The sequence below is a fragment of the Helicoverpa zea genome, chromosome 28, assembly GCF_022581195.2.
Source record: "Helicoverpa zea isolate HzStark_Cry1AcR chromosome 28, ilHelZeax1.1, whole genome shotgun sequence".
Lineage (NCBI taxonomy): Eukaryota > Metazoa > Arthropoda > Insecta > Lepidoptera > Noctuidae > Helicoverpa > Helicoverpa zea.
Window position 1 is genome coordinate 5,718,655 of NC_061479.1, and position 26,005 is coordinate 5,744,659.

Sequence of the window (26,005 nt, forward strand, 5' to 3'; positions counted from 1 at the left end):
AGTATGGCATGGATGCAAAGCAACAGCTTGTTTATAACTATTTCATAGAACTCAAAGTGGTGTCAAAAACCTAAGTGCGAGTCAGATTCCCGCACAACGGTTTCGTTAAGTAGTATTTTTTAGATTAAAATAAAATCATTTGACTTTGACTTAACTATACCATAAAACGATTTTTTTTCAGTTTTCAGTATTTGTTTTGTAGTAGTAGACCGACTGTGAAGTCCCGAGGAGTAAGGTTCCGTTTTACCCTTTGGGTACCTTAAACCTTTTCAAAAAAGAATTGCTACCATATTTTTCTAAAAGAAAGAAAAGGAGGTTATTTACCTAAATAAGGATGATGACAGTGCGCCAGTAGATGCTGTAGATGCTGATGCTGCACGGGTATCGGCCGGCTGGCGATCGGCTTCGCTATCGGCCAAGGACTGCCCATCATCGGCTGCCGGTATTCTGTCAAAGAAAATATTGTTTTAGAAGAAAATAATCACATTTAATAGTTTAATAGTAACATTTAAGCATTGCCGTCCAACGTGGCAATGTTGTTATCGTTAGGTTAGGTTAGGTTATGATGAAATGATGAAATGATGATGATGCAATTTAGAGAAGTAAAAGAAATAAATAAATCTAAAAACTTAATTTGTTTGAACACGAGTTGAGGTCCAATACTTATTTGTATTTTGTTCTAGTTACCGTCAGCCGCGTATATATATCCGCGTCCCCTGTGACCTATTCCGTGCACAATTCAATTTCTAAAAGAAGTGTAGGTAAATAAGTAGTGAGTGAGAGTAGGTAATTCCTGAGATGAGCGGGTTGAAGCAAACAAACTGTTCCTCAGGTTTATCTCTATAATGACGCTGTTATTTAAACACGAGGTAAGTTACAAATTGCAGAAAAAAATTCCGTACATACCTACATGAGAGAAAACTTGATGGAAAAAACTTAACCTAAGTTAGTTTTTGGTTCACAATGCAAGGTAACCAAAAGAAGTCTAGCGTTCAATATTACCTATTATTACATCAATCTACTAGAATATTCATCTCCCACTACGTCTTGCATACTAACGCAATTTGGTCAAACCATGAAATTGACCGACATACCCATAGAGAACAAAATGACTCGCAGAGATATCATAACGGAAAATCTCCTAAGAAAGTCATCACCTCCCGAGCCTTTTCCCAACTATGTTGGGGTCGGCTTACAGTATAATCGTATACAGCTGACTACCAGTGTTTTACAGGGAGCGACTGCGTATCTGAACTCCTCACCCCAGATACCCGGGCAACCCAATAAATACCCGTAACATTGTTTGTCAGACTTACTGGCTCCTGACTACCCGTAACGACTGCCAAAAAGTTCAATGACAGCGAAAAGTCTCCTAAGAAAGTAGCGTCACCAAAATGCGGGTGAACGAGGAATGTTACTTATAGCTCCGCCCTTACACGCCTTCTATAGAATCCACCCATTATTAGGTAACAAAACAAAATCACTAATCAATCAAGACCAATCTTTGACAGATTGGTTTTGAGGTAACAAGAAAACCAAACCCCTCGTTTTTTAAAATACATATATAATAACACCTATTTAATTCACTCGTAATTGATCGCATTTCAATCGGACTAGCAAGCGCAGCGTTGGACGTCCACCAACAAGGTGGACAGACGACCTTATAAAGGTCGCCGGAAGACGCTGGATGCAGGTTGCTGTGGAGATCTAAGGGGGAGGCCTATGTTCAGCAGTAGACGTCCTATGGCTGAGATGATTATTTATGAGTATTTGACCTACAAGAAGGCTTCTGACCTACCTGGCTTATAGCATCTCCGTTCTTACCTTCCTCCGTGCACAACTGATGGGCAATATGCCTACATGGTGTCATAATCTACAATTGACTACCAGTAGTCAGTAGTTTGACATGAACTAGTCTAGCCTAGACTACTGTCTATTCTAACAGTGTTTAAGTCAGAATATTGTAGTACCTAAGTGAATTCTGGGAAGCTATGAATAGCAGTCAATTAATACATGAATATGTCGTGATCAATTTGACTCGATTGAATTTGGAGCAATATTATATTATGGCTGAGTAATAGCCATGTGGCCAACAGACAATGTATTATAATTTATTAAGGCCCTATTTGCCATAAATGAAAGAATAAATAAAAAAGATACCGCGGCCCTGGCACATAAAAGGCCTATGACGGAACACGACGATTTTTAGTCAGTAAGAGTCTGACACTCCCTCACCGCTGCTAACCCACAGCGGGAGGGGTCATTTGATGATTTTTGACATCGTTAAAAAAAAGGTCATAGGATCGTGGATGGTTGTCATGGTGATTTTCCTTTAGGTAACTTGGTTGAGGAGATCAGTCAGCTAGTCGCTCCATGGAAGAAACACTAGTACTCTGTATCCGTATAAATATTGCTCGCAAAAGGCTAGGCTACGTAAAGAGTAGGTATAATTTACTAGGGGATAAAATAATCTAGTTAACGTCAACCAGGGAATTGGTGCGAAAATAACTGTCTTTTTGCCCATCAGCATTGCACGCCAAAACTACTGAACTGAAATTACTTATGGTCGGTTATGGTATACAGATAATCCAGAGCCTGAAAAAGGACATAGGCTACTTATTTTATCCGGATACGCGAAATAGTTCCAACAGGACGCAAGCAAAACCGCTGACAGAACCTAGTATCTATATACATAAAGAAGTGTACAAACAGACAGCCGGATCGATATAAAATAATCAAAGTTCAACAGCTCAGTAATAGGATAACGATGCGATTATAATACAATGCTGGGAATGGCGGGTACTGGGGAATTTATAAACTGATAGCGATTAAGATATTTATGTATTACGATAAGTTTAGGTATTTTCATAGGTCTTTTTTTAATTATAATTTTAAAAAATACAGTACCCATATTAAGTGGTAGATAAAAAAATATGTTCATACTAACATACCACACACCCTGATAAAAAAATGCGTATTGTTCACAATACCTATTCAAGCGAATTTTCATCAAAATTGTTTAATTGTTTCACACACAATGGTATTCTGAAACTTTCACCTTTATTAAATCTTTTTATATAAAAAAAAGCTCCGTCGTTTAATAACTACTTACGTCCAGATTTTCAGTGTTTTTTTCCTTTGATTATATTTTTATGGGAAAAACTTCTTCTAGGAAACATTTTATTGTTTGTTTGTTCTTAAAGCAAACAAACAAAAACAATGCCCTCTTTATAAAATTACTTGAAATTACACCCATAATCAAATCGCTACCGCCCCCGCCTTGTACCAACAGGCACCCCGATTTCTTACCACCCTCTGTCAAAGACACGCTCTCGATTATATATCGCGGACCTTTGTGAACTCATTAATCATCGCCACGAGCTTTACATTTATATAAACACAACTATTATGTGTGTGTGTGTGTGTATGTTTTAATCAATACATAAAAGGTTTCTTACAGATTATTTCTCGCACTCGCTGCATACGCCCCGTGCCAAAATCTCTAACCCCGAGTTACCTGATACCCAATTACATTAGCCGTTGCCTTACCAGGATAAAATATAGCCTATGTTACTTGGGAAGAGTGTAGCTTTCCAACAGTGAGAGAATTTATCAAATCAGTCGTGTAGTTTCGGAGTCTTTACAAACAAAAAACCGTAAAAATATTAATTACAACAATGAATAGAAACAAAAAAATGTTTCCTCTTTAGGTGTGTGCATGACATTGTCTCCCGAGCCTTTTCCCAACTATGTTGAGTCAGCTTCCAGTCTAACCGTATGTAGCTGAGTACCAGTGTGCCACAAGGAGCGACAGCCTATTTGAGCTCCTCAACCCTGTTACCTGGGCAACGTAGGTAAGACTGGTTGTCATACTTTTTGGCTTTTGACTACCCGTAACGACTGTTAAAGATGTTTCAAATGGAAACCGTTTAACGGGCTATACATTGTTCGGTAGCAAAGTACCCATGGAATTTATTTCGGGAACAAATATAATGACCACCATAAAATGCTTTGATACCCTAAGTTTTGCAACCAGAAATATCTACTGAACACCAGAAAAATAAAGTCTAAAAATGTAATAGTACCAGCTATTTTAGTCACGACTTCACTTTAAATTGTATTCGACCACCAAATTTAGTAAATGATCACCAACTCTTGACGACCAAATTAATGTATTATTTTTGCCTAAATAAGTCACTGTGATTGCCATAAAATGTAGGCTTATTACCAAATAAAGTATTATGATGCCATATTAAGTTATGTGTCCGGCTTGCAATGCATGCGTGAGTGTCAGTATGACGAGTGACAGGGGAAAATGGAAGAAAATGACATATTGCGCCGACGCCAAGTAAAATTGGGAACAGGGCAGGAGAAAGAAGAAGAAGAAAGTGTTTCTCAATACACTCTTATCGCACTGTTTAGAGGCATGCAATAGACAATTTTCCACGCTAGTGCAGGAAAAGGGTCCCCATAATGTTATTACATTTTTATTTTATCAGGCCGAACTTATTTTTTTGGAGTCAGTTTACTTAAACAGGATAGCAAGATGTAAAAACTTTTTTGATGATCATTTACTACTTTTGGTGATCATTTACTACTTTTGGGATAACAATGATTTTTTTGGACTCATTTTGCTTAAATAGGATAGCAGAATTTAAAAACTTTGGTTATAATCTTACTTTAAAATGGTGGTTTAATTTTGGTGATCATTTACTATTTTTGGCTTACGCATGATTTATTTTGGAGTAATTTCACTTAAATAGGATAGCAAAGTGTTAAAACTTTGGTGATAGTTTTACATTAAAATGCGAGTTTCATTTTGGTGATCATTTACTATTTTTGTCTGCTGTTTGTTACTATATCTGGTGATCAGTTAAACATAAGCCATTTATTTCCCTTATATATTCTTTTCTGCTGTATCTGTACTAATATGACGGAAAAAATGGAGAGTTTGTAATGTTGTAATCTCCGGATCTACTGAACCAAGTTTGAGAATAATTTTGTCAAAGAAAGCAACGTTGCTTGTTAGTGTAGTAAGCTATATATTATCAGGATACGGGAAAGACAGGTGAAACAGCCAGTTAATAAAATTCTTAACTAATATAAACAAATGAAAATAAAACACAAACAAGGCTGTGGGCAACAGCTACCTAGTTATTTATAAATGAGCACATATTGTATGTGTATGTATCAAAAACAGTTAACAAATTATCCCCTGCATACATCACCACATTAAAAAGGGGCGGGACTATAATAAATTTAACAGAAAAAATAGCCAATAATAACATAAAATAACAAAGCAAAGAAAAGCGAGCTTAAAAAGATATTAACAAAGCCCTTTGTGAACAGATCAAAACTATCTTTTTTTTATATTTTATTATGTCTATGGATTAAAGTCTGTTTGCTTTGCATTATGGTTTTATTGCCTCTATTGTCGGTGGTCGTTTTTTTTTGTTTTCTCAAGTGTTGCCAGTATTTTGGCGAGGTTGTAAGGACGTTTTAATATGGGCTTTTTTGCAGTTAATATCGTGCGGTTTTTGGCATTTCATTATTTCTTTTGTTGGGTTACTTGGTTTGTTGAAGAGAGGTATTGGTTTAATAAAATTTTAAGCTCGATTGGTCTTGCAGAAGAAGTAGTTTGGCTAATGAAAGGTGGTACCAGAAAAAGCGGCAATTTAAGAATAAAAAAACATTCTACATAGGTACTTCATACGAATTAAGACCTGACTGTGTTACACACATTTACAAATCCGTCGGGAAAATTCCGCTACTAGCTAAACGTCCACGGTCATTTTTCAAAACGATATCCTATTACTAAGACTTCCCTTTCCGTCTGTCACCAGGCTGTATTTCACGAACCATGACAGTTAATCAGTTAACATTTTCACAGATGATGTATTATTTTAACAAATACTCAAAAGGGAAATAAATAAAAATTGAGTTTTTTGCCACTTTCATACATATGTTTCGTCTGAACTCGCATCTATCCAGTTTTTAAAACACAAAATACCAATTTAGCTTACACAGTCAAAATCAAAGGTTGTTAATACATAATTATATACCTATCACAGGTGCTTAAGAAACGTCAATAGCTAGGTATACGGTTCCTAAGTGGGTCTTATCAATAGAAGAAGAACCGACAAGAAACTCCATAGTCACTCTTTTCAAATTCTTTTCTATCAGTCTCTATTACTTAACACCCTAGACTTTATAATTCACCTATTAAACCCCCGAAAATCCTGAAATAACCTATCAAAAACATCCAGAAATCAACCCCTGTAATATTACAATAAAATAATTAAAATCACACCGGGGGCGCAACGTTTAAAATCGTTATCCCGGGGTGTTCCCGGGAAAACTTTCCCGGGGTAACGCCTCCGTGTAGAAAAGGGGGATTTTGTTCTCCTTAATCGGTTAAAATCATATTTTCTGGATACGTGCTTTTCTTGGGGGAGAAAGATTAATTACTTGTGTTTTGTATAGAAGTATGTTGTGTCTTAATTTGTTACCTAAGGATACTTATGTAGCGTTAGGTCTAGTTATGTGTAAGTGAAATATGTATTAGTAGTATTTACTAGATAACTAGATAAATAGCTTCAGTGAACTCTATTTGATGCTCAATCCTTTTCTGTGTGAGAGGAGACCTGTGCCCAGCAGTGGGACGATAAAAAGGCTGTAACAGTAACAGCCTATAAGTTCGGCCATTCAGAGAATGCGTTCCTGACACGTCGCGATTGAACTGACGACGTAACTTTGCAATGGCGTTGCAGTTACGATAAAAATATTTTTGCTGGTTGTTTACCGTTTTAACAATTGAGGAGCATTAAAACAACATTATTATATCAATAATCAATGAATGTTATAATTTTGTGCCAAACTGAGTGTCAAATAACTTGGTAAACAATATTGTTCTAAATCTATACTGCGCTATTACAAGGTTATGTCAGCGGTTTATATTTTGTAGTGCTGTGCTAAAAATAACAGGCAAGTATCGTAATCTGTTCTTATACAGTTATAATATAAAATAATACGTTTTGATTTTCTTTTTAAGAATTGGAAAATAATGGACTATAAGACTTAATTATAACTTTTATGAAATATAAAAATAAAACTATGACCAAACCGCATTTTTATACTTAGATTAAAAATGGTAACCCCAAATGGCGTTATGGGCCGCCATTTTGTGACGCTAAAACAGTCGTCCGTTGTCGTTTCGTGCGCATAGACCACGTTTTTCAAGTGTTTTCGATCTGTTTTTATTTGATTACCCGGCTTTTGTTAGACCGAGATATCAGGATTGATTCTGTTATTGATAATAATATAATTATACATGTAGGCGAAGATGATGATGAAGACACCACCTCCTCAAGCAAATCGGAGTCTGATTAATATTCTGTTCGCACATTCAATTCAATGTACTTGTAACAAAGAATAAATAAAAAAATTTTATTATATGAATATTACCTATTTTTGGTTTCCACTTAAATAACTAAAATATAAAACAAATGATTCCGCCAATTTAAAACGAAAATAATCTTAAAATAATGCGGCGGTTCATTTTGAAGGAACGGTAACGAACTCAGTGTTATGTTGTGCCCATCACTAGTCGTGACTAACTGATAGGTGTCAGGAACGCATTCTCTGAACGGCCGAAGTATAGTTACTAGATACTTTCCCGCGGTTCCATTGCCGCACAGAAAGGAATAAAATATAATTTCACTTTTGGATAATGTTGCTTCCCAACAGTGCAAGAATTTTTCAAACCATTTTAGTGGTTTCAAAACTGAACCAATTTAAACGTTTGGTAATACTTACAAATAGCTTGAGTAACGTGCTATTTCTTATCCGGATGATGGAACAGCAAAGAACAAAGAACTGGTATTTGGAACAGATATATTTTACAGAGATTTCTTTCCTTGAATAAAACTTAAAGATTATATTACTAAGAGACGAAAGTTTGTTTTATGCAGGATGTTTGTTCCTGTAAAAAAATACTGCAAGAATTTCGACGAAACTTGGCAGTAACATAGCTTAAATATCACAAAGGCTACTGTTTATCCAGATATGACAAGATTTTTCTTAACAATACAACAAACACATAAAAGTAACAACATCATCATCATCCTCCGAGCCTTTTCCCAATCATGTTGGGGTTGGCTTCCAATCTAACCGGATGCAGCTGAGTACCAGTGCTTTACAAGAAGCGACTGCCTATCTGACCTCCTCAACCCAGTTACCCGGGCAACCCGATACCCCTTGGTTAGACTGGTGTCAGACTTACTGGCTTCTGACTACCCGTAACGACTGCCAAGGATGTTCAATGACAGCCGGGACCTACAGTTTAACGTGCCATCCGAAACACAGCCAATGGTGTCTAAGATATACTTAGAAAGTACATACAGACTTAGAAAAGTTGCATTGGTACTTGCCTGACCTGGGATCGAACCCGCGCCCTCATACTTGAGAGATTGGTCCTTTACCCACTAGGCCACCACGACTTTTTATAAAAGTAACAACATAAAACCCAAAAATAACGTTACCCAATTAACCGTTGCATTACAAAAACGATTGACCAACACAGTCACACCTGAAAACGTTATTTCGCGCCAATTTTTAGATAGGAAAGTGGGAAAATAATTGATTTTGGCGTTAGGGTCGCCATTTATTGGTCCCCAGAGGACGCCATTGTTGCGTTTAATTTCTGCTTTATTATGTACCGTAGTTCATTGTTTTGTGCGTTCAAATTGCTGTGGGATTTTTTTGGGTGTCGATTGGCATTATTTTTGCTGTTGAAGTGATCTTTTAGCGTTTTGAAATGACTTTTAAAAAGAGTTCTAATGTCTTGTAGTGTAGTTTATGTATGGGTTTTTACTTATATATGTATTAGAAATTTTAATTAGATATTTACTCATTTGTAAAAGAGAACAAAAGAAAATAACTTATAAAAAATTATATTTTTGCCGTCGATAACATTAAGTCCGATAAGTCCTCGTTTCTATATGTGAACATTATAGAGAATCATCCAGGTAGTTATCTAACTTCTAAACTTACTAAGCACTTAGAATAACTGTATAATATTAATATGATAGCCCATTTACCGAGGAAGGCTATTTTTTACCGGATTGCTTTAAGTAGATCTCAATGGAAGCGGGTAAAACCGCTCTTGAAAACGTATTGATCAATTGATTCGAGAAATAAATATTTTGAGTTTGAGTTTGAAAAATTTACAAAGGATGCAATTTTTATACCAAATCAGGCCCTACCATTAAAAAAAAATATTTTTATGTAATAACGTAGATTTTTTTGCCATAAATTTTCAATTACTAAATTTCTAGATAGTTTATAAACCCCGATTATAACAGTAACCATTAACAAAGCAAGCAACATAATATGTCGGCAACAGCAACGTAACCGCAACATATTGTGACGTTTATGCTCGTTGCAAACCGTTGCAGACGGTTGCAGGTGGTTGCGTACGGTTGCAAATGGTAGCAAACTACACGTTTTACAGTTTAATATACAACGTGTCACAGGTAGTGGTTGTGTTAATTGTTTGTTAATATGGTTATGTGTTTTACACTCAGATAATCTGTTTCTATACTAATATTATAAACGTGATACTTTGTATATAGGTTTATTACTGTTCCGCGCAAAAGCTAAAGGATAGATATTGACCAAAGTACCTAGTAATGTAGATTATTTTATGAGAATAACGCAAAGACTAATTTTTATCCATGTGCGGTAAGTTCTCTGAAGAAGTGGCTAAAACTGCTTTTTAATTGTTACAATACTCATCTGCGTAGCGTTTTCCCAACTATGTTGGGGTCGGCTTCCAGTCTAACCGGATGCAGCCGAGTACCAGTATTTTACAAGCAGCTACTGGGGATCTGATCTCTTCAACCCAGACACCCGGGCAACCCAATAGGCAATACCCCTTGGTAAGACTGGTTGTAAGACTTACTGCCTCCAGGGAGGCCCACCAGGGCCAAATCCTGCCGGGGCTGCGGGATTGTTCGCGCGAGTTACCGCGGCGCTGGTACATAAAGGGCGTAAGAAAGAACATGGTGGGTTTTAGTCAGTAAGAGTCTGACATTCCCTCACGCTGCACACACAGCGGATCATTAGATGATTTCTCATAATAAAAGACTTACCATCTTCTGACTACCCGTAACGACTGCCAAAGATGTTCAAAGGACATTCGGGACCAGTTTATCGTGCCCTCCGAAACATGATTTCCATATAAATATATGGTGAATAAAATTCACCTTAACCCGAAAACCGCAATCGACAATTTCCGTGGAAACCCGAACGCGTTATCGCATTGCCATTGGCTCGTTTAAATTCAGAACGCGTCTGCGGTCGTGTGCAACGGGCGGGAAGCTTGGAGTAGTGAACCTACTGGAATGGCTAGCACAAATGTTTGTGTGGAAAAGTCTTGTAGCTGTATTTTCCTAGGCTGCGCGCCTACGGCACTACTCGGTGAACGATTTTTGTAATCTCAATACTCAAGTCCTACAAAAAGTCGGTCGGAAAATCTTATAATAATGTCCTTCAAATAATCGGCCAGATATACTGTTCTACAAAAAGTCAGACGTAGGTTCATAGCCTAACACATCACCTATGCACGTAGGCGTAGTTCGCTACACGTAACTTTGCAATTCTTTCCAAATGGAAACAAATGCTTAGAAGAATTATTTTGTAATTTTTTTCTCGACAATTATAGTTAATAGTAGCCAACTTCAGACAAACAGAGCTTCTCGATAATATCTGTACAAGGAGTCTAATGGTTAACATTAGAATTTCAATGATATGTGGTGCAAACAATACACGACAAAATTGAAAAACACAAGCACAAACTTAGTACAACCTGTATGTTCCAACCTTTGTAAAGGCACATTCCCTATCCAGACAGTCACCCACTCTGAGCTGGCGAGTGTTTCAAAATTGGAACGCCAGCATTTAACAGGTGTAGAACATTTAGTAAGTGCGTCAGTGGTAATTGTATTGTAGTTGTGTGCGTGTGTAGTAACATGTGTTTACATGTGTGTGGGTTTGTGAAGTGATGTGATTGGTTCGTCTTTAAATTGAGTTAATTTTAGATAGATAATGAGTAGTTTTATTTTATACTATTTTTTTATTTACGAAATTAATTATTTTGTAAATATCTGTAAAGTTACTACTTATCGGATTTTTTTGAAATTGTCTGCAAATGCATAAAACAATTAAATATATCGCAAAAATTAATATTTTTTGTTCTTTTCGAAGAAGATTTTTTGTTTGTTTATTTGCATCCTAAAATCCCCGAAAAAACTGAGTGACATAAATATGTAGGTACTATGTTATATTTTATCTGGGTGCCGGAAGTAGTTCTCTTTCCCGCAGGTGAAATAGCGAGAAAGAGTTATTGACAAATAAAGTTGTCACTCATAAGTGCAATCATAAAATCTTGAAATCATCCTAACTAATATTATAAATGTGAAAGTAACTCTGTCTGTCTGTCTTTCTGTCTGTCTGTCTGTCTGTCTGTCTGTCTTTTCTTCACGCCTAGACTACTGAACCGATTTGTGTGAAATTTGGCACAGACACAGTTTGGAACTTGAGAAAGGACATAGGATAGTTTTTATTACAAAAAATGTAAAAATATTTTTTTTCCGGACATATAGCGCCATCTATTGGTCAAACCAAAAATCTGCAGGTCACTTTTCCACGCAAACGAAGTCGCGAGCAAAAGCTTGTAATTTCAATAAATGAATCAACCAAAACAATACCAACGTACAAAATCTTTACTACCATTTACATTAAAATAATATTAAATAGGTACTCCAAAATCCCGAAACTCATTTCTCCCCTAAACGTTTTCAAAACAACTCATCGAAAATCACGTACTCTACAGGCTAAACTAACAAAATAATAATTTCTACCACCTGTTACAATAATACAAAACCTTTCAAACACTCGATAATCGAATCGAACTCACTAAAACGATTATCGATTCTCGATTCCTAACTTTACGATCATCGTAAAAATCCGATTCTTAAAATCGACTAAAGTATATATTTTCCACGGAGTAAGGAAAGAACGGAGATGCTACAATGCAGGTAGGTCAGGCGCCTGCTAGGTCAAATTTGTGACCAAAACTATCAGTTGCAAGTGAACTAACGAGATGATTGTGTTCTTTGAGACATCTGTCAACGATATTTGGTATTATAAAAAATTGTGGCGTCCAAAGAAGGCGTATAAGGGCGAAGACAGTAACGTTCCTCGTCCCCCGAACACCCGCATGTTGTCGCGCTACTTTCTTAGGATATTTTGCGTTATGATATCTCCGCTAGTCATTTTGTTCTCCATGAAAAAATCCAATTCGGAAAATTGACTATAATATAGTTCGGCCATTCAGAGAATGCGTTCCTGACACGTCGCGATTGAACTGACGACGTAACTACATTCATTGATTATTGATATAATAATGTTGTTTTAATGCTCCTCAATTGTTAAAACGGTAAACAACCAGCAAAAATATTTTTATCGTAACTGCAACGCCATTGCAAAGTTACGTCGTCAGTTCAATCGCGACGTGTCAGGAACGCATTCTCTGAATGGCCGAACTATAATATATACGGTTACAAACTTATCTATTACATGTCACATAACCTTTATGGCATTTGAAATAAGGTTGAATTTTCCCTAACACAAATGTTGAAGTTCACTAAATTATATATCCTTCTACAATCTTATCTTTTACATATCAAATGACCTCTATAGCCTTAGCATTAAGGTTGAATTTCCCCTAGCTGAGTGTTAAAGTCGACCAAAAGAATATATGTAATCTTCTACAAAGCTACATTATACATATCAAAGAACCTTTATTGTCTTACCATTAAGGTTGAATTTGCCATAGCTGAGTGTTAAAGTCTACTAAAAGAATATATACTTCTACAAAGCTACCTTTTGCACGTCAAATGAACCTTATTGTCTTAGGAATAAGGTTGACTATTCCCTAGTTCGGGTGTAAAAGTAAGCTGGCAACAGAATCGAACGTTCAGAATTCAAATATAATTTCAATATGGCGCCGATGACATGTTAATATGGGCTTCAGGACCGATATACATAATTTTATAACTCTCGAATCGAAGATATTTCTCTTCTATTCTTATTCTTATTTCTTGTGTTAGCAGATGTTGTAATATATGTATATTTTTTGGCGAGTTCTCAGTTTGGTTATTGAAAATTGGTTGAAAGATGTATTTCGATTTGGTGGTTTAGCAAGACCAGTTTTTAGGTTTTCGGTCATATAGTTATTTCTTGAACGGAATCTATAATCGTCAGGAATTGGAATAACTCATATTATTCATTATCTTCCATCTGTTTTTCTATAATATACAATTATGTAATACATAAGTGTGCCTTAACTTTACGATGTTCTCAAAAAGAGATTTTATAGATCACTTTTCAATATAATGAACGAAAATGTAAGTACATACGCAGTACGTTACAGTAAATTAACTACGACCTCGCAGTAACAACAAAATGTATTTAATTGCACATCAAATTAGAGAATCCTAAAATGTCATTAATAATAAGCTATCCTATATCTGAAAAGTCAAAGTCTAACAAATATCTCAAACACGCAATCTTAAACATCAACATCCAATTCTATCGAACGGCCATCTTTGCTCCCCATAATTGCTTCCCTCCTAACATCCACAGACAATAAGCGCTTCAACAAAACGACAATAATACAACAATATAAAAAGCAACTCACTACCAAACGTTATCCCCGAAAAAGGACATATTAATTTCACTGGCAACCCTCATCTCTCACCCTCTCTCTCATACCACACCAATCTTGTATCGTTCCATCTCGCTCCCTCCCTCCCCGCTTAAGTGTCGGGCCAGATGTTGCCAGCGTTTTATTGAAAAACTCCCCGAAGCTATATTGGTAGTTCCCGTAACTGAATTAAGATGTTACGTTATAACGTTATTGAAACGTTATTAACGTGTTTGTAACGTTTTTATAGGGTTTTCTTCTTTTGGGTGTTGGTTAATTAGTTTTGTTATATAGATATGTGAGAACAAGGATTGTGTGTTGTCTAGAGTTTGTTTCTTCGAAGAAGCTTTCTGAGTTTCAGGAACATTTTTCACGTCTAATCGTGACTTCTACGAGCTTTCATACAAAAAACAAAGCCTACAGACATCCTCGATAAATAGCCTATCTGATACTGAAATATTTTTTCGAATCGGACCGGTAGATCTTGAGGTTAGCAAACACAAACTCTTTATAATGTACATTAATACAATAATGATGATTTTTTGTTAATTTGTATTCGAAATGCCCCGAAACTATTGAACCTATTGAAAAACCTTTTCACAGTTGGAAAGCTACACTCTTCCCGAGTAACATAGTGCAATCATACTTATCATCATCATCATCATCATCAGCCTATCGCAGTCCACTGCTGGACATAGGCCTCTCCAAGTGCACGCCACTGAGATCGATTTTCAGCTTCTCGCATAAAATATAGAATATTATATACGAATGTAACTCGGCGCTGTCATGCAAAACTACAGAACTACTTAAATTAACTACTAGATAAATCTAAAGGCTACATTTCTTTCAGGCCACATTTCATTTGGCTGTGGGAAAAATTTCAGGTGAAACCGCGGAAAAGAGCTGGTTTTAGTACAAGTATAAAATAGATGAAAAGAAAATTAACCCCTATTCACACAGTATACTTCAAACAAACATACATGGGTATTTCCAAAGTTATTTGAGTAAAATACAGGGTTCTACATAATTATTATACCAACGGCAATCAGATAATACATAAATGATGAGTCTCTTTAAAACAAAAGACATAAACGCGTATCGGTTGTCAACGCTTATTTACATAAACTAGCTATTCAGTGCGGTTTCTCCCGTTTCCTGAGGAAACTACTTTCTGTAGCCGGATGAAAATAAGCTCATGACCTTTGTCCGGTTCTAGGCTATATGTGTACTAAGTTTTATTTAAAAAGGGTCAGTAGTTTTGGCGTAAAGGCGTGACGGACAGACACAGTTATTTTTGCATTTACAAACCTCTCGCATTTAGGACAGCAAGTGAGGATCACACATTATATAAAAGCAGAATTATCTAAGGGCATAAACTTTCAATATTTCAAAAATCGATGAGGAAGATGAATCAAACCAGGACCTTACGCATACTTATTCGATTAATAAATAGCATTTTTAGATTTTAATAAAAATTGCGACCAAGGCACACTCAACTAGGAAATGCTTAAACGTTCTTAAATAGAAGAGCAAAAGTAATATAACGCCTAATTTGCAAATAACACAAATTGTTTTATTTCATAGATAATTAATTTTAAGACAGCTCTAATCGGAATTAATCGTCGGCGTTCAAGAGGCCTTTTAAAATGAAGGTGATTAAAAAAATACGGGTTCGGCGAACTGCCGACGGCGTATTTCCTAAACCCCACATTTTGAGAGTTCTTATAAAATTTACAGGAAAAAATATTTTCCGGTGGCCTGTCGCCGTCGGCGGTAAACGAAAATTTATTAATTTTGTTTGAAAGATTTTAAGGATTTAAGATAATTCGCGGTTCTTCCGCTTCAATGAACAGTAAATTATTTAATGTTGGTTCTCTTATAGAATTCCATAGATTTCGCCAGCAATTTCACCCGCTTACAGTGAGAATGACTCACCGCACACATGGATAAAAATAAATATAGTGCCTTCCGCGACAAATGAGCTATCTAACAGCGATTTTAAGCAAAAAGAAACACGAATGTGTTAGTAGTAGTAGTAGTAGCTATTATTTGTAATGTCGAGTAACAAAATTAATCAATACAAGTTAACGACTCGAGACAAAAAAAAAACTGTAATGATTCTTCTCTATTCCACTCACATAGGTAAATACATACCTTAGGAAAATTTCCCGTCGTTACTTCAACGCAAATGTCGCAGCAAGCAAAAGTCGTGGTGGCCTAGTGGGTAAAGGACCAATCTCTCAAGTATGAGGGCGCGGGTTCGATCCCAGGTCAGGCAAGTACCAATGCAACTTTTCTAAGTCTGTATATACTTTCTAAGTATATGTTAGACACCATTGGCTGTGTTTCGGATGGCACGTTAAACTGTAGGTCCCGGCTGTCATTGAACATCCTTGGCAGTCGTTACGGGTAGTCAGAAGCCAGTAAGTCTGACACCAGTCTAACCAAGGGATATCGGGTTGCCCGGGTAACTGGGTTGAGGAGGTCAGATAGGCAGTCGCTTCTTGTAAAGCACTGGTACTCAGCTGAATCCGGTTAGACTGGAAGCCGACCCCAACATGATTGGAAAAAAGGCTCGGAGGATGATGATGACTTCAAAGCAAATCCTGTTCATTTTAGTTACTTACAGTAAAAATAATAAGGTAACTGTGCTTACATAGCTATCCTACAGAATAGTAGATCTATGCACCATTTGTGGAAGAAGGCTGTAGCACAGATTAGCTGTAGGCTGTATCCGGGTGTGCAGAGTAGTTCCTAAGAGACGCGGGTTTATAACTGTTGGCTCAAGTTGTAGTATTTAAGTGGTATGAGTATCATCATCATCATCATCATCATCATCAGCCTATCGCAGTCCACTGCTGGACATAGGTGGTATGAGTATGTAAGGGTTTATTTGAACAAACGGCGCATTTGCCGTGCCGTCAAAAAACGTTATATCTCGTTCACGGTACGTTTTTATAGTAAGACATATAAAACTGACTGCCGTGCTTATATTCTCGTACGGTGAATTTACAGTAGATTTTCACGGTATATATAAAACGTGTGTAAACCAGAGGCCTTAGACTAAACTAAATGTTGCTTTATTATGTTGATTGAGTAGGTTACAGGTGTTAGGTATAATATTATACATAGTACAACAATCAGCCCATTTAGGTATACAATAATTAAGGCACAGTCGGGCAGTTACAGAATTAATTATTACAAAATTATATACCTACCTATTGTGAATGACCACTAGTGATACCTACAAGTAGTGGTACTCTTTTAGAAACACTACTAGTACTACATTTGTTTTTTTATTATATTTTTTTTAGTTTTAGTTTTATTAGTATGTAACGATTATGTGTGAATGATGTGGTCGCCTATAATTGGGAGCGCACACTTCACCGATACTGTCATAACTAATGTAATTGTGTAGCTTTTTTCAAGTAGGTATTTGAGGGATTAACGCATTCAAGCAAAAAAAGAGTACTCTTCCGCTTTATAATAGTAGCACCCACCAGTGGTTTCAAGCGCATCCCGAAAGACTACTTAACGTAAAAAGACAGAGACAATATCAGACAAGAAAAATATCCTGTATACGTTTCCTGGTTCTAAGCTACCTTATCACTATTTTCAGGCAAAAAGGTTCAACCGTTCTTGACTTATAGGTATAAAACTCATAAATAGTATAACTAACACGACTCTCCTAATACTCTCTCTTTTAAACTAGATACCTATATATATTTATAGATATGTTACTACAAAATAAAACTCACCATTAACATTGCTACTTTTCAAACTGTCTTCCCCCAGAATCGCACTGACACTAAACTTCAACAGCGGCTTCTTCTGCTCAGAAAAATCTTCACAGGACCGCACCAGGTCATCTGTGTACCCTTTACCATCATGCTTATCTCCCTCGTCACCAGAATTCTCATGATAATTCAAGTTAAATCGTTTTTCTAACTCCTCCAGTCGTCGAATACCAGATTTCTTACAAGCGAACGGGGGACAGTCAAACGAACCGCAGCTTGGACACCGCCGAATCAAATTCGGAACATTTAAAACTTCTTTTTCTGTCGATCTAGCTTCCTCACCTCTTTGGTAATAATCGTTATTGTAATAAACCTCATTTTTAACGAAATCCTCGTCCCTGCTTTTCGAATCGTCGTCCTCAATTTTCGATTCGTCAATTGCATCCTCCTGTCGGTTCTCTTCGTCACATTCGGCCTTAGATTCGTCAATTTCGGGAGTATTTTCGCGAGAACGCTCGTAGTTTTGACGAACGTAGTTCTCTATTTGTTGGTTTATGTACTGGTTGTGCAATTCGGTTTTTTGTTGGTGTAATATGTTATCGACTAAGAATGGTGACGACATATTGAAAGGCCCCGCACTATTTTTGTTGTAACAAAAGTTTTGTATCGTTTTCAACATAATGTTGTGGTCTAGAGTTTTGCCAAAAGTATTCAGCTTTAGATGTCCATTTTTCAAATCTGTTGGGTACATAATATATTTTGGTAAAAACAATTATAAAAAACACTAAAAAGAAAAAAATAAACTAAAGTTACTAATTGTGGGCATCACTATTCACTGTTCGATCTGTCAATTCAAATTTCGCGGTCAGATACACATCGGAAAAATTCATACGCGTCTTCCTCGCTCGGTGGATGAACACGAACTGAGTAAAAGGGAGTGGTTCAGAAAGGGGCGTGTATCCGAACGCGGGGTGGCTTTTTAGGCGCGCTTTTGTTAGTACCACCAATTTACGCTGACCTCTTAAAACCTTTTTTGTACAAGACTGCACGGGTCTACCTTATTTAGTCGTTTTATCGACTTACAAATTTAGTTACGACTGTTGTTACGATCTAAAATATGACTTGTTCCTCTAGAAATAAAGTTGATTTGTAGTTTCTAAAGTGTTGTAAATAAGTTTGTTAGATGATAGGTATGTGTAGGTATTCATAAGTAAGTAAAAAGGGTATAAGTATCTACTATCTTGGTTGTTTTTATCGAGTTAGTTTCTGCCCGTGGCACCGCCCGCGTTCATTGTTACAAAACCCGTTTACGATTGATACAAAACGTTTGTTTCTTTTATAATATAAAAATGGGCGCCATATTGGTTTGGCAAAATATTGTTTTTATTTTTATTGCGAAGATTTGTTTTTGATTTCGGGCTTTTGTTTGAAAAGATTGAAATGTTTTAGAGGTAAGCTTGTGATGTCAATCAAAATACTAATAATGGGGATATGTAGTCGAAATTGGTTTTTCTTTTGCCAATTTTAGATGTTTGATGATGAAAATAATGTCGTTGTGATTTCACTGAAAAAAGCTGCTTTTTATAATGGTATATTTTTATTTAGACTGACCTACTTTCAGGTATAGGTAATTCAAAAACATTTGAATTGGTCATGCCAATTTTAAGTCATTTCAACATTAAAAGGAAAATCATTTATCTTCTAAATTCCTCTCACTTACGGAAAAGTCACCCGTGTTTTTTGTACGTATCAAAGAAAAAACGATAGGTATCTAACAATGTTTTAATCTAGTAGGTATATAGGTAATTTCTTCTTCTTAGATTATATATCTTGGACACCAATGACTAACCAAAGATCAAAGAAAACATAATATTGAGGAAACCTGCACTATGAAGTCTGAAATCGCTAACCCACCTCGAGCAAAGGTGATAATTATGCACAATACTTCTCTTTATGAAAAGAGGCCTATAGTGGGAAAGTAAAAATAAACTCCAGTAAATCGAATTTTAAACAAGTTGTAAGTATGCCCTAGATGCTACTGAAAAAATATTTTCCTGATTAATAGCCCCCTCGCTACTATGCCCTCTAATGTTGATTTAAAATTCGTCTGTCAAGTCTCTATAAAGGTTTTCTACCTTTTGGAAAAAATAGTTTCAACGCTCTTCAAACTACTTTACTATAGTACGTAATTTTTATCAAGAAAAGGGATATTTGCCCAAACAATAAAACATCTACAACGTTATTAAATAAACTTCAAGTCCAAAACACAAGTTGGCAAGAACAGGCATTCAATTATTATCGTCTATTGCAAACGTTCGCCCTACTTCACCCCCACCCTAACAGCTGATGCTCTCCCAATTTCCTTTCTCCCCCCAATCAAACAAAAAAAGTAAGGAAAAATCAACAATAGCACCCTTTCAAATAGACCCCAAACATTCAAATGAGCAATTGACACCATTTTCAATTGAAAATCATATCATTTCGCGGACTCCAGACGTCTTTCTCTCTCAACGTCTGAACACCGACTGAGCGTAAAAGAAGAACGGTCATGAAACGGTGTTTTAAGAAAAAATCGTTCCAATTTCAAAATTGGCCCCGCCCCTCATTGTTATTGGCTGTTTGGGAGTCTATAACCGTTTTTGTTTCTTACATTTGAATTTGAGCTCTATTTTTTAGACGTTTAAGTGCGTATTATAGTAAAGTTTTTGGATTATAAAAAAAGATCGCATGAATTTTACTTCTTTGAGCTAAATATTAGATTTAATGAGGTAAGTCGGAACGGCTGGTTATTGCGGTTAAAGGAACTCGTAAAATATTGAATAAATAGGTTACTGTGGCTTTGGAATTGAAAAGAAATGAGATTTTCAATAGAATTTTCTGGTATTTTAAAATCAGTCCGATAGATGTTAGTAGGTAAAGTTCGAGAGTTATAGATTCTGTGCACCACTGGCTCAGTGGTTGCATAGCCGACTTCTGTGCCTGGGGTCATGGGTTTGATCGATTCCCAAGAGGACCGAAATCACTTTGGGGATATTAGAGGCTTTCGCAAAGGCACCACCTCAACCCAGTTACCCGATCAACCCGATACCCCTTGGTAAGACTGGTTGTATTAGGTACAGCCGGAACCCACTTTGATATACCCATTGGTTATTTACCTCATTTATCATCAAAAATGAGGCGTGACTTTATCATTCGCGATCATAAGACCAATTATTTGTGAAATTTTGTCAATTCTGAAAGTTCTTTCAACCCCTATACTTAATTCTCTTTCTTAAATGTTACCAACATATTTAAAGCTTTTAATATTTTGAGAAGTTAGTCAAAAATAAAAATTAGCGCAACTCCAATTTTATATGCACTAAATGCTGCTTAAATTCACATTGTCTATGCCATGCAAGTGTTGCTACTAGCCCCCTATTGAATAATATCACCATGGAGAACAAAATGACTATCGGAGCTGTCATAACGGAAAATCTCCTAAGAAAGTAGCGCGACAACATGCGGGTGTTCGGGGGACGAGGAAAGTTACTGTCTTCGCTCCTTATACGCCTTCTTTGGATCCAACCAATTTTAGGGTTCCATACACAAAGGGTAAAACGGTACCCTATTGTTTTCACTCCTCTGTCCGTCCGTCCGTCCGCCGGCCCGTCCGTCCGTCCGCCTGCCCGTCCGTCCGTCCGTCCGTCTGTCACCAGGGTGTATCTCATGAACCGTTGTAGTTTGAGAGTTGAAATTTTCACAGATGATGTATTTATATTGCCGCTATAACAACAAATACTGAAAACTAGAATAAAATAAATATTTTGGGGGTCTCACATACAATAAACGTGATTTTCAATAATGGGACGGAACCCTTCGTGCGCTTGTCTAACTCGGACTTGGCCGGTTTTTTGTAAAACCAAAAATCGTTGACAGATGTCCCAAAGAACCCTAACGCCTCGTTAGTTCACTTGTAACTTGTCGTACACTGTACGTATATGACCTAATAGATGGCGCATGACCTACCTGCATTATGGTATCTCCGCTCATCTCTACTCCGTGAATATTACGAACAATAGACTACAGTCCCCTTATTTAATATTATTTAAATCTAAACGATATATTTATGCAATAACAATGATTAGACACGGCCAGTTGTGAAAGGGTTGTCATAATAACGCTTTGTGAGTTTCAAAAGTCAGTTTTTTTTAATGTATCTATTGTTGAGAACTAGGTACCTAATTGATTTATTTTTTTGGTGTTTAGTAGCTCGTTAGTGGAAATAGTGTGATAATTAGATTGGAGATTTTAATGATTTTTTGGATACTTTAATTCTTCCATGGAGTTTCTTGCCCGTTCTTCTCCATAGGAAGCTACTTTTGTAATGGGCAACTAGAATCAACCTTATTTATATTTTTTGACATTTATAAGTGCTTGTAAAGGCCTAAATGAAATAAATTATTTGACTTTGACTTCATGTTTGAATAGTTTTCCACAGTCTTTAGATTTCTTCATTCGTGCCATTAAATAGGTATGCAAATGAGTAGGTTGCTTATCATTTAAAATAAGTCATAGTGGGCCAGTGGTTGAAGCAACAGCCTCTCAAATGAGTGTGCGGGTTTGAATACAGATCAGACAAGTAGGTACATAGCAATGTAACTTTTAGCTCTGATAGATAAGTGTGTCAGGCCTCTGTTGAATTCATCGCGTTTATATCCGACAGGTGTTCGTTCGCCAGTAAATAAGTAAGTACCCAATAGTAGATAGGTACCTATTTAAACAGCTACCGTAAAATACTGAAAACAGAACGAAAAGACGTAAGCACCTAATTAATGCCTATTTTGAAACTACCCACAATGTTTAGTACCTGTAACTGTAGTAAGTACCTAACGCGGTGTCCTGCGTGAGCGACGAACGCGACGCTGCGAACACGACGAACGCGATCAACTCAACGGCATGCCCTACATGCGGCCTATGTGACAGTCTGCGCTAAGATGCGACGTAACGCGCACTTGTTTTGAGGGCGACCAGACGCGACACCACGAACTATTCAGAAGCGTTGATCGCCGCAGTGCGTGAATAAAAATTGTTGTGGGCGACAAACATAAACGTTATAGAAATCTTTTATTAGTACAAAGAACTTGAAAGAATGTTGCTGTCTGTACTTTAAATATAAACTTCCAAGCAAAATTGTACTGTACTTCTCCATGATTTGACAAGTAATGACCAAAATCACGTAGGACATTTGTCGCGTATAGCATCGCGTCGCGTTACGTCGCGTCGTGTTGCGTCGCATCGCGTCGTGTTCGTCGCTCACGCAGGACACCGCGTAACTGTAGCGGCCGCGTGCACCTTCTTGTACCTATGTAGGAACTTATTTTAGAACAAGTGGCTTTCTCATTGTTTCAATCGAATTGTATACATACTGAAAATTTACATCTTAAACCATAAGAAACATTCTCTAGCTTCACGTAAATAAATCACACAAATGAATGTAACTCATAACAAAAATTTATATAAATTTTATTGAACGCATGCTATTGACACGCATTTTGGCGGCAAAGGGCACGCGCCGCCATCTTTTCACAAATCCGTCACGCTCCCCGTTCATTCGTCACGGCGAATTAGAATGATCATAATTATATTTTATTTTGGTATTTATTACGATTTAGACAAACTAATGGCGGATTTTACGCTTTGGTTTATTATTTAAATGTGTTATGCCGATTTTGGTAGATTTTAAACCGGTTTTCGGTGACAAATTAGACGGGCGATTTGAAAATTCAAAGGGTTGTTTTTTATGCTCGTCAAAACAAAAGTCTGAGAACAGAAAATTGTTTTATTCAACTTATTTTCTTCATTCTTGATATGCAGATTAACGAATGCACCAAACTTTATCTACTTATTTTCCATACCTAATTATCAGCCATCAGGATAAAACAAAACTGTGTTTGGATGACACGTTAAACTGTAGGTCCTGAATCTCATTGAACATCCGTGGCAGTCGTTACGGGTAGTCAGAAGCCAGTAGGTAAGTCTGACACCAAGGGGTATTGGGTTGCCCGTTTTAGTGGGTTGAGGTCAGATGGGCAGTCGCTCCTAGTAATAACTGGTACCCAGCTGCATCCCGTAGACTGGAAGCCGACCCCAACATAGTTGGGAAAAGGCTCGGGATATGATGATGATAATAAAGATTAAAAAAAAAATTACACAACATTCTCAAAGAAAGTCCCATCAATCCAGAACGGTTTAACTAATTCAACTGTACCAAGTCTAAGATTTCACTTTTAAAATAATTTGCTTAAGGCATAAAACACGAACTTAACTAAATGCTTGAACATGAATACTAGCGACATCTGTTGTCGAGTAGCAGTACATTTAACAAAGGTAAGTTTGCCACCACTCCCTAGATGGCGCTATTACACATTGACGATCATCACGCATCCCAAAATAATTATGACTTTGGAAGGTTGTTATTAAGACTTCGGAAAGTCGTTTAGGCTTCGATCACACTCTGGCATTCCAAATGACAATATTATTTTATTATAACTTTGAAAACTTTTTATTTTGCATACATACATAGTAACATTTTCTTATATCGCTTATTTCCTCTCATTATGTTGTTATCAATTTATACTGGTCAGTATCTGGAGTTTGTCATCTCGGAACCTTCGCAAATAAATGCATTTTGTTTCATCTTTCTTTCTAACTTATAAGTCACCAAGTTCCAGCGTTGCCTATTAACGTGATTATTCGCGCGAGTTACAGCGGCCCTGGTACATAAAGGGCTGAAGAAGGAACATGATGGGTTTTAGTCAGTAAGAGTCTAGACACTCCCTCACGCTGCACCCTCACCAGGAGCCGTCATTTGATGACCTCCCACCAAAAATCGCAAAATACCAGGGTAAAAACACCAATTTACACACACAAAATAAAACACGAAAAATAATTGAAACAAGCATTTATTACATTATCAATAAGCAAATATACATACATTACAAGCCCACACCTAGCTTTGGCGTCCAACAAACAATTTCGAGTCATATTTACAAAAAAACGGAAAACAGAATTTTGGTACAAGCACTCAACTTCATACTCAACTGCGAAAAAGTTCATATTTTTACAAAATATTAAGTTACATACGGTTTCAGTAAAAAATCCGACAAAAAAAAACACTGAAAAATTACACATTTAATTAAAAAATCAGTTAACTTGTATTGATTAAACAAAAAAAATATTTTAACTATGAAAATCTTGAAAATGGGGTTAGTAAGCCTTTTTCAAGAAATAAAAGTCAAAATAAGTCGGATTTTCTGCATCAACCATAGACAAAAAACAACATGATGGTGTTCGCAGCCGAGCTATACTACAGACAAAAAAAAGAAGAATGAGATCGAACTAAGATTAAATATTAACAAACCCACCATGTGGGTAAGTTTTTTGATTTATTATAAATTATTTAAAATTACACGGACGACGTATTGTCCCTTCACCCTAATATTTTTAAGACTTTTATTACATAGTTATATTTTTTTCTTTAGTGAAAATGCACTATTGCAAATGTTTGACAGACACAGAATAATTTGGCTAAAAAAACCATTTTAGGAAATAGAATTTACCAAATTATTTTTGAACATATAAATAAATTACTAAAATGGGCTTCAATTTTTATGACTAACGCCAAGTTTTACTTTTTACTGGTAAAGTGTTAATTAGTTATCTGATAGTTAAAACTATCCGCCAGATAAAGACTGCTTATAATTTCTGCCAAATATTGCTATCCGAGACCTGTGAAACCAAAAGTTTTAGTTTATCTGTCAGATAGCCTATTTGACACTTTATCAGTAGCCGCTAAAACTGGCCATATTATGGTATTTTATATGGAATTAGAGCAAATAAGTTTATTTTAATATAGCCTGGGTAAAATATAACTACATAACAAAAATATTTTGAACAGACAAAGATTCCTTCGCAAAACTATACTTTCAGAAACAAAAATCAATTGTCAGAAATATATTTTGACAGCAAATTTTTTATACCAAAAAATATAGTCAACCTTGGAAAATTTGCCTTTTTTTAACTTAAACATTATAAAGAAAGTTTATTTTTAATAGTTTTTTTTTTAATATAATTAAGTCATAGATACTATGGTATTTTGTCTACCAACTTTTTTTGTAGAAGACAAAAAAATTATGACTTTGTGTTACGAATAAAATAGTTTTGATTGAAAAGGGTTTTAAATACATTCAAAAACATAAATGAAAAAGTATATTTTGTGAGTACGATTGAGATTTGTTTTATTTTTAGCCGACTTCCCAAAAAGGAGGTGGTTCTCAATTCGTCGGGATTTGAATAATTGAACAATAAATATTATTACAAGTAAAAAACAAAGTTATGTAAAACACAATATTATGTACAAAATATTGTTTTTATAACTTGGATTTTATGTGTCTATTAATCTATACTATCTTTACTGATATTATAAATACGAAAGTTGCTAAGTCTGTCGGGTTTTCTCGCA

The 26,005-nt window shown here is 36.1% G+C and overlaps 1 protein-coding gene across 1 annotated transcript in view; it reads right to left on the minus strand.

Moving 5' to 3' along the window:
• Positions 1 to 18,256, minus strand: part of LOC124643846 — a 34,411-nt gene extending 16,155 nt beyond the window's left edge. Inside the window, exons 1-2 of the mRNA XM_047182954.1 lie at positions 17,527 to 18,256; positions 325 to 447 (exon numbers count right to left, since the gene is read on the minus strand). Coding sequence (XP_047038910.1) covers positions 325 to 447; positions 17,527 to 18,256 — 853 coding nt within the window. The remainder of the gene's footprint in view (positions 1 to 324; positions 448 to 17,526) is intronic.
• Positions 18,257 to 26,005: the final 7,749 nt, after the last annotated feature.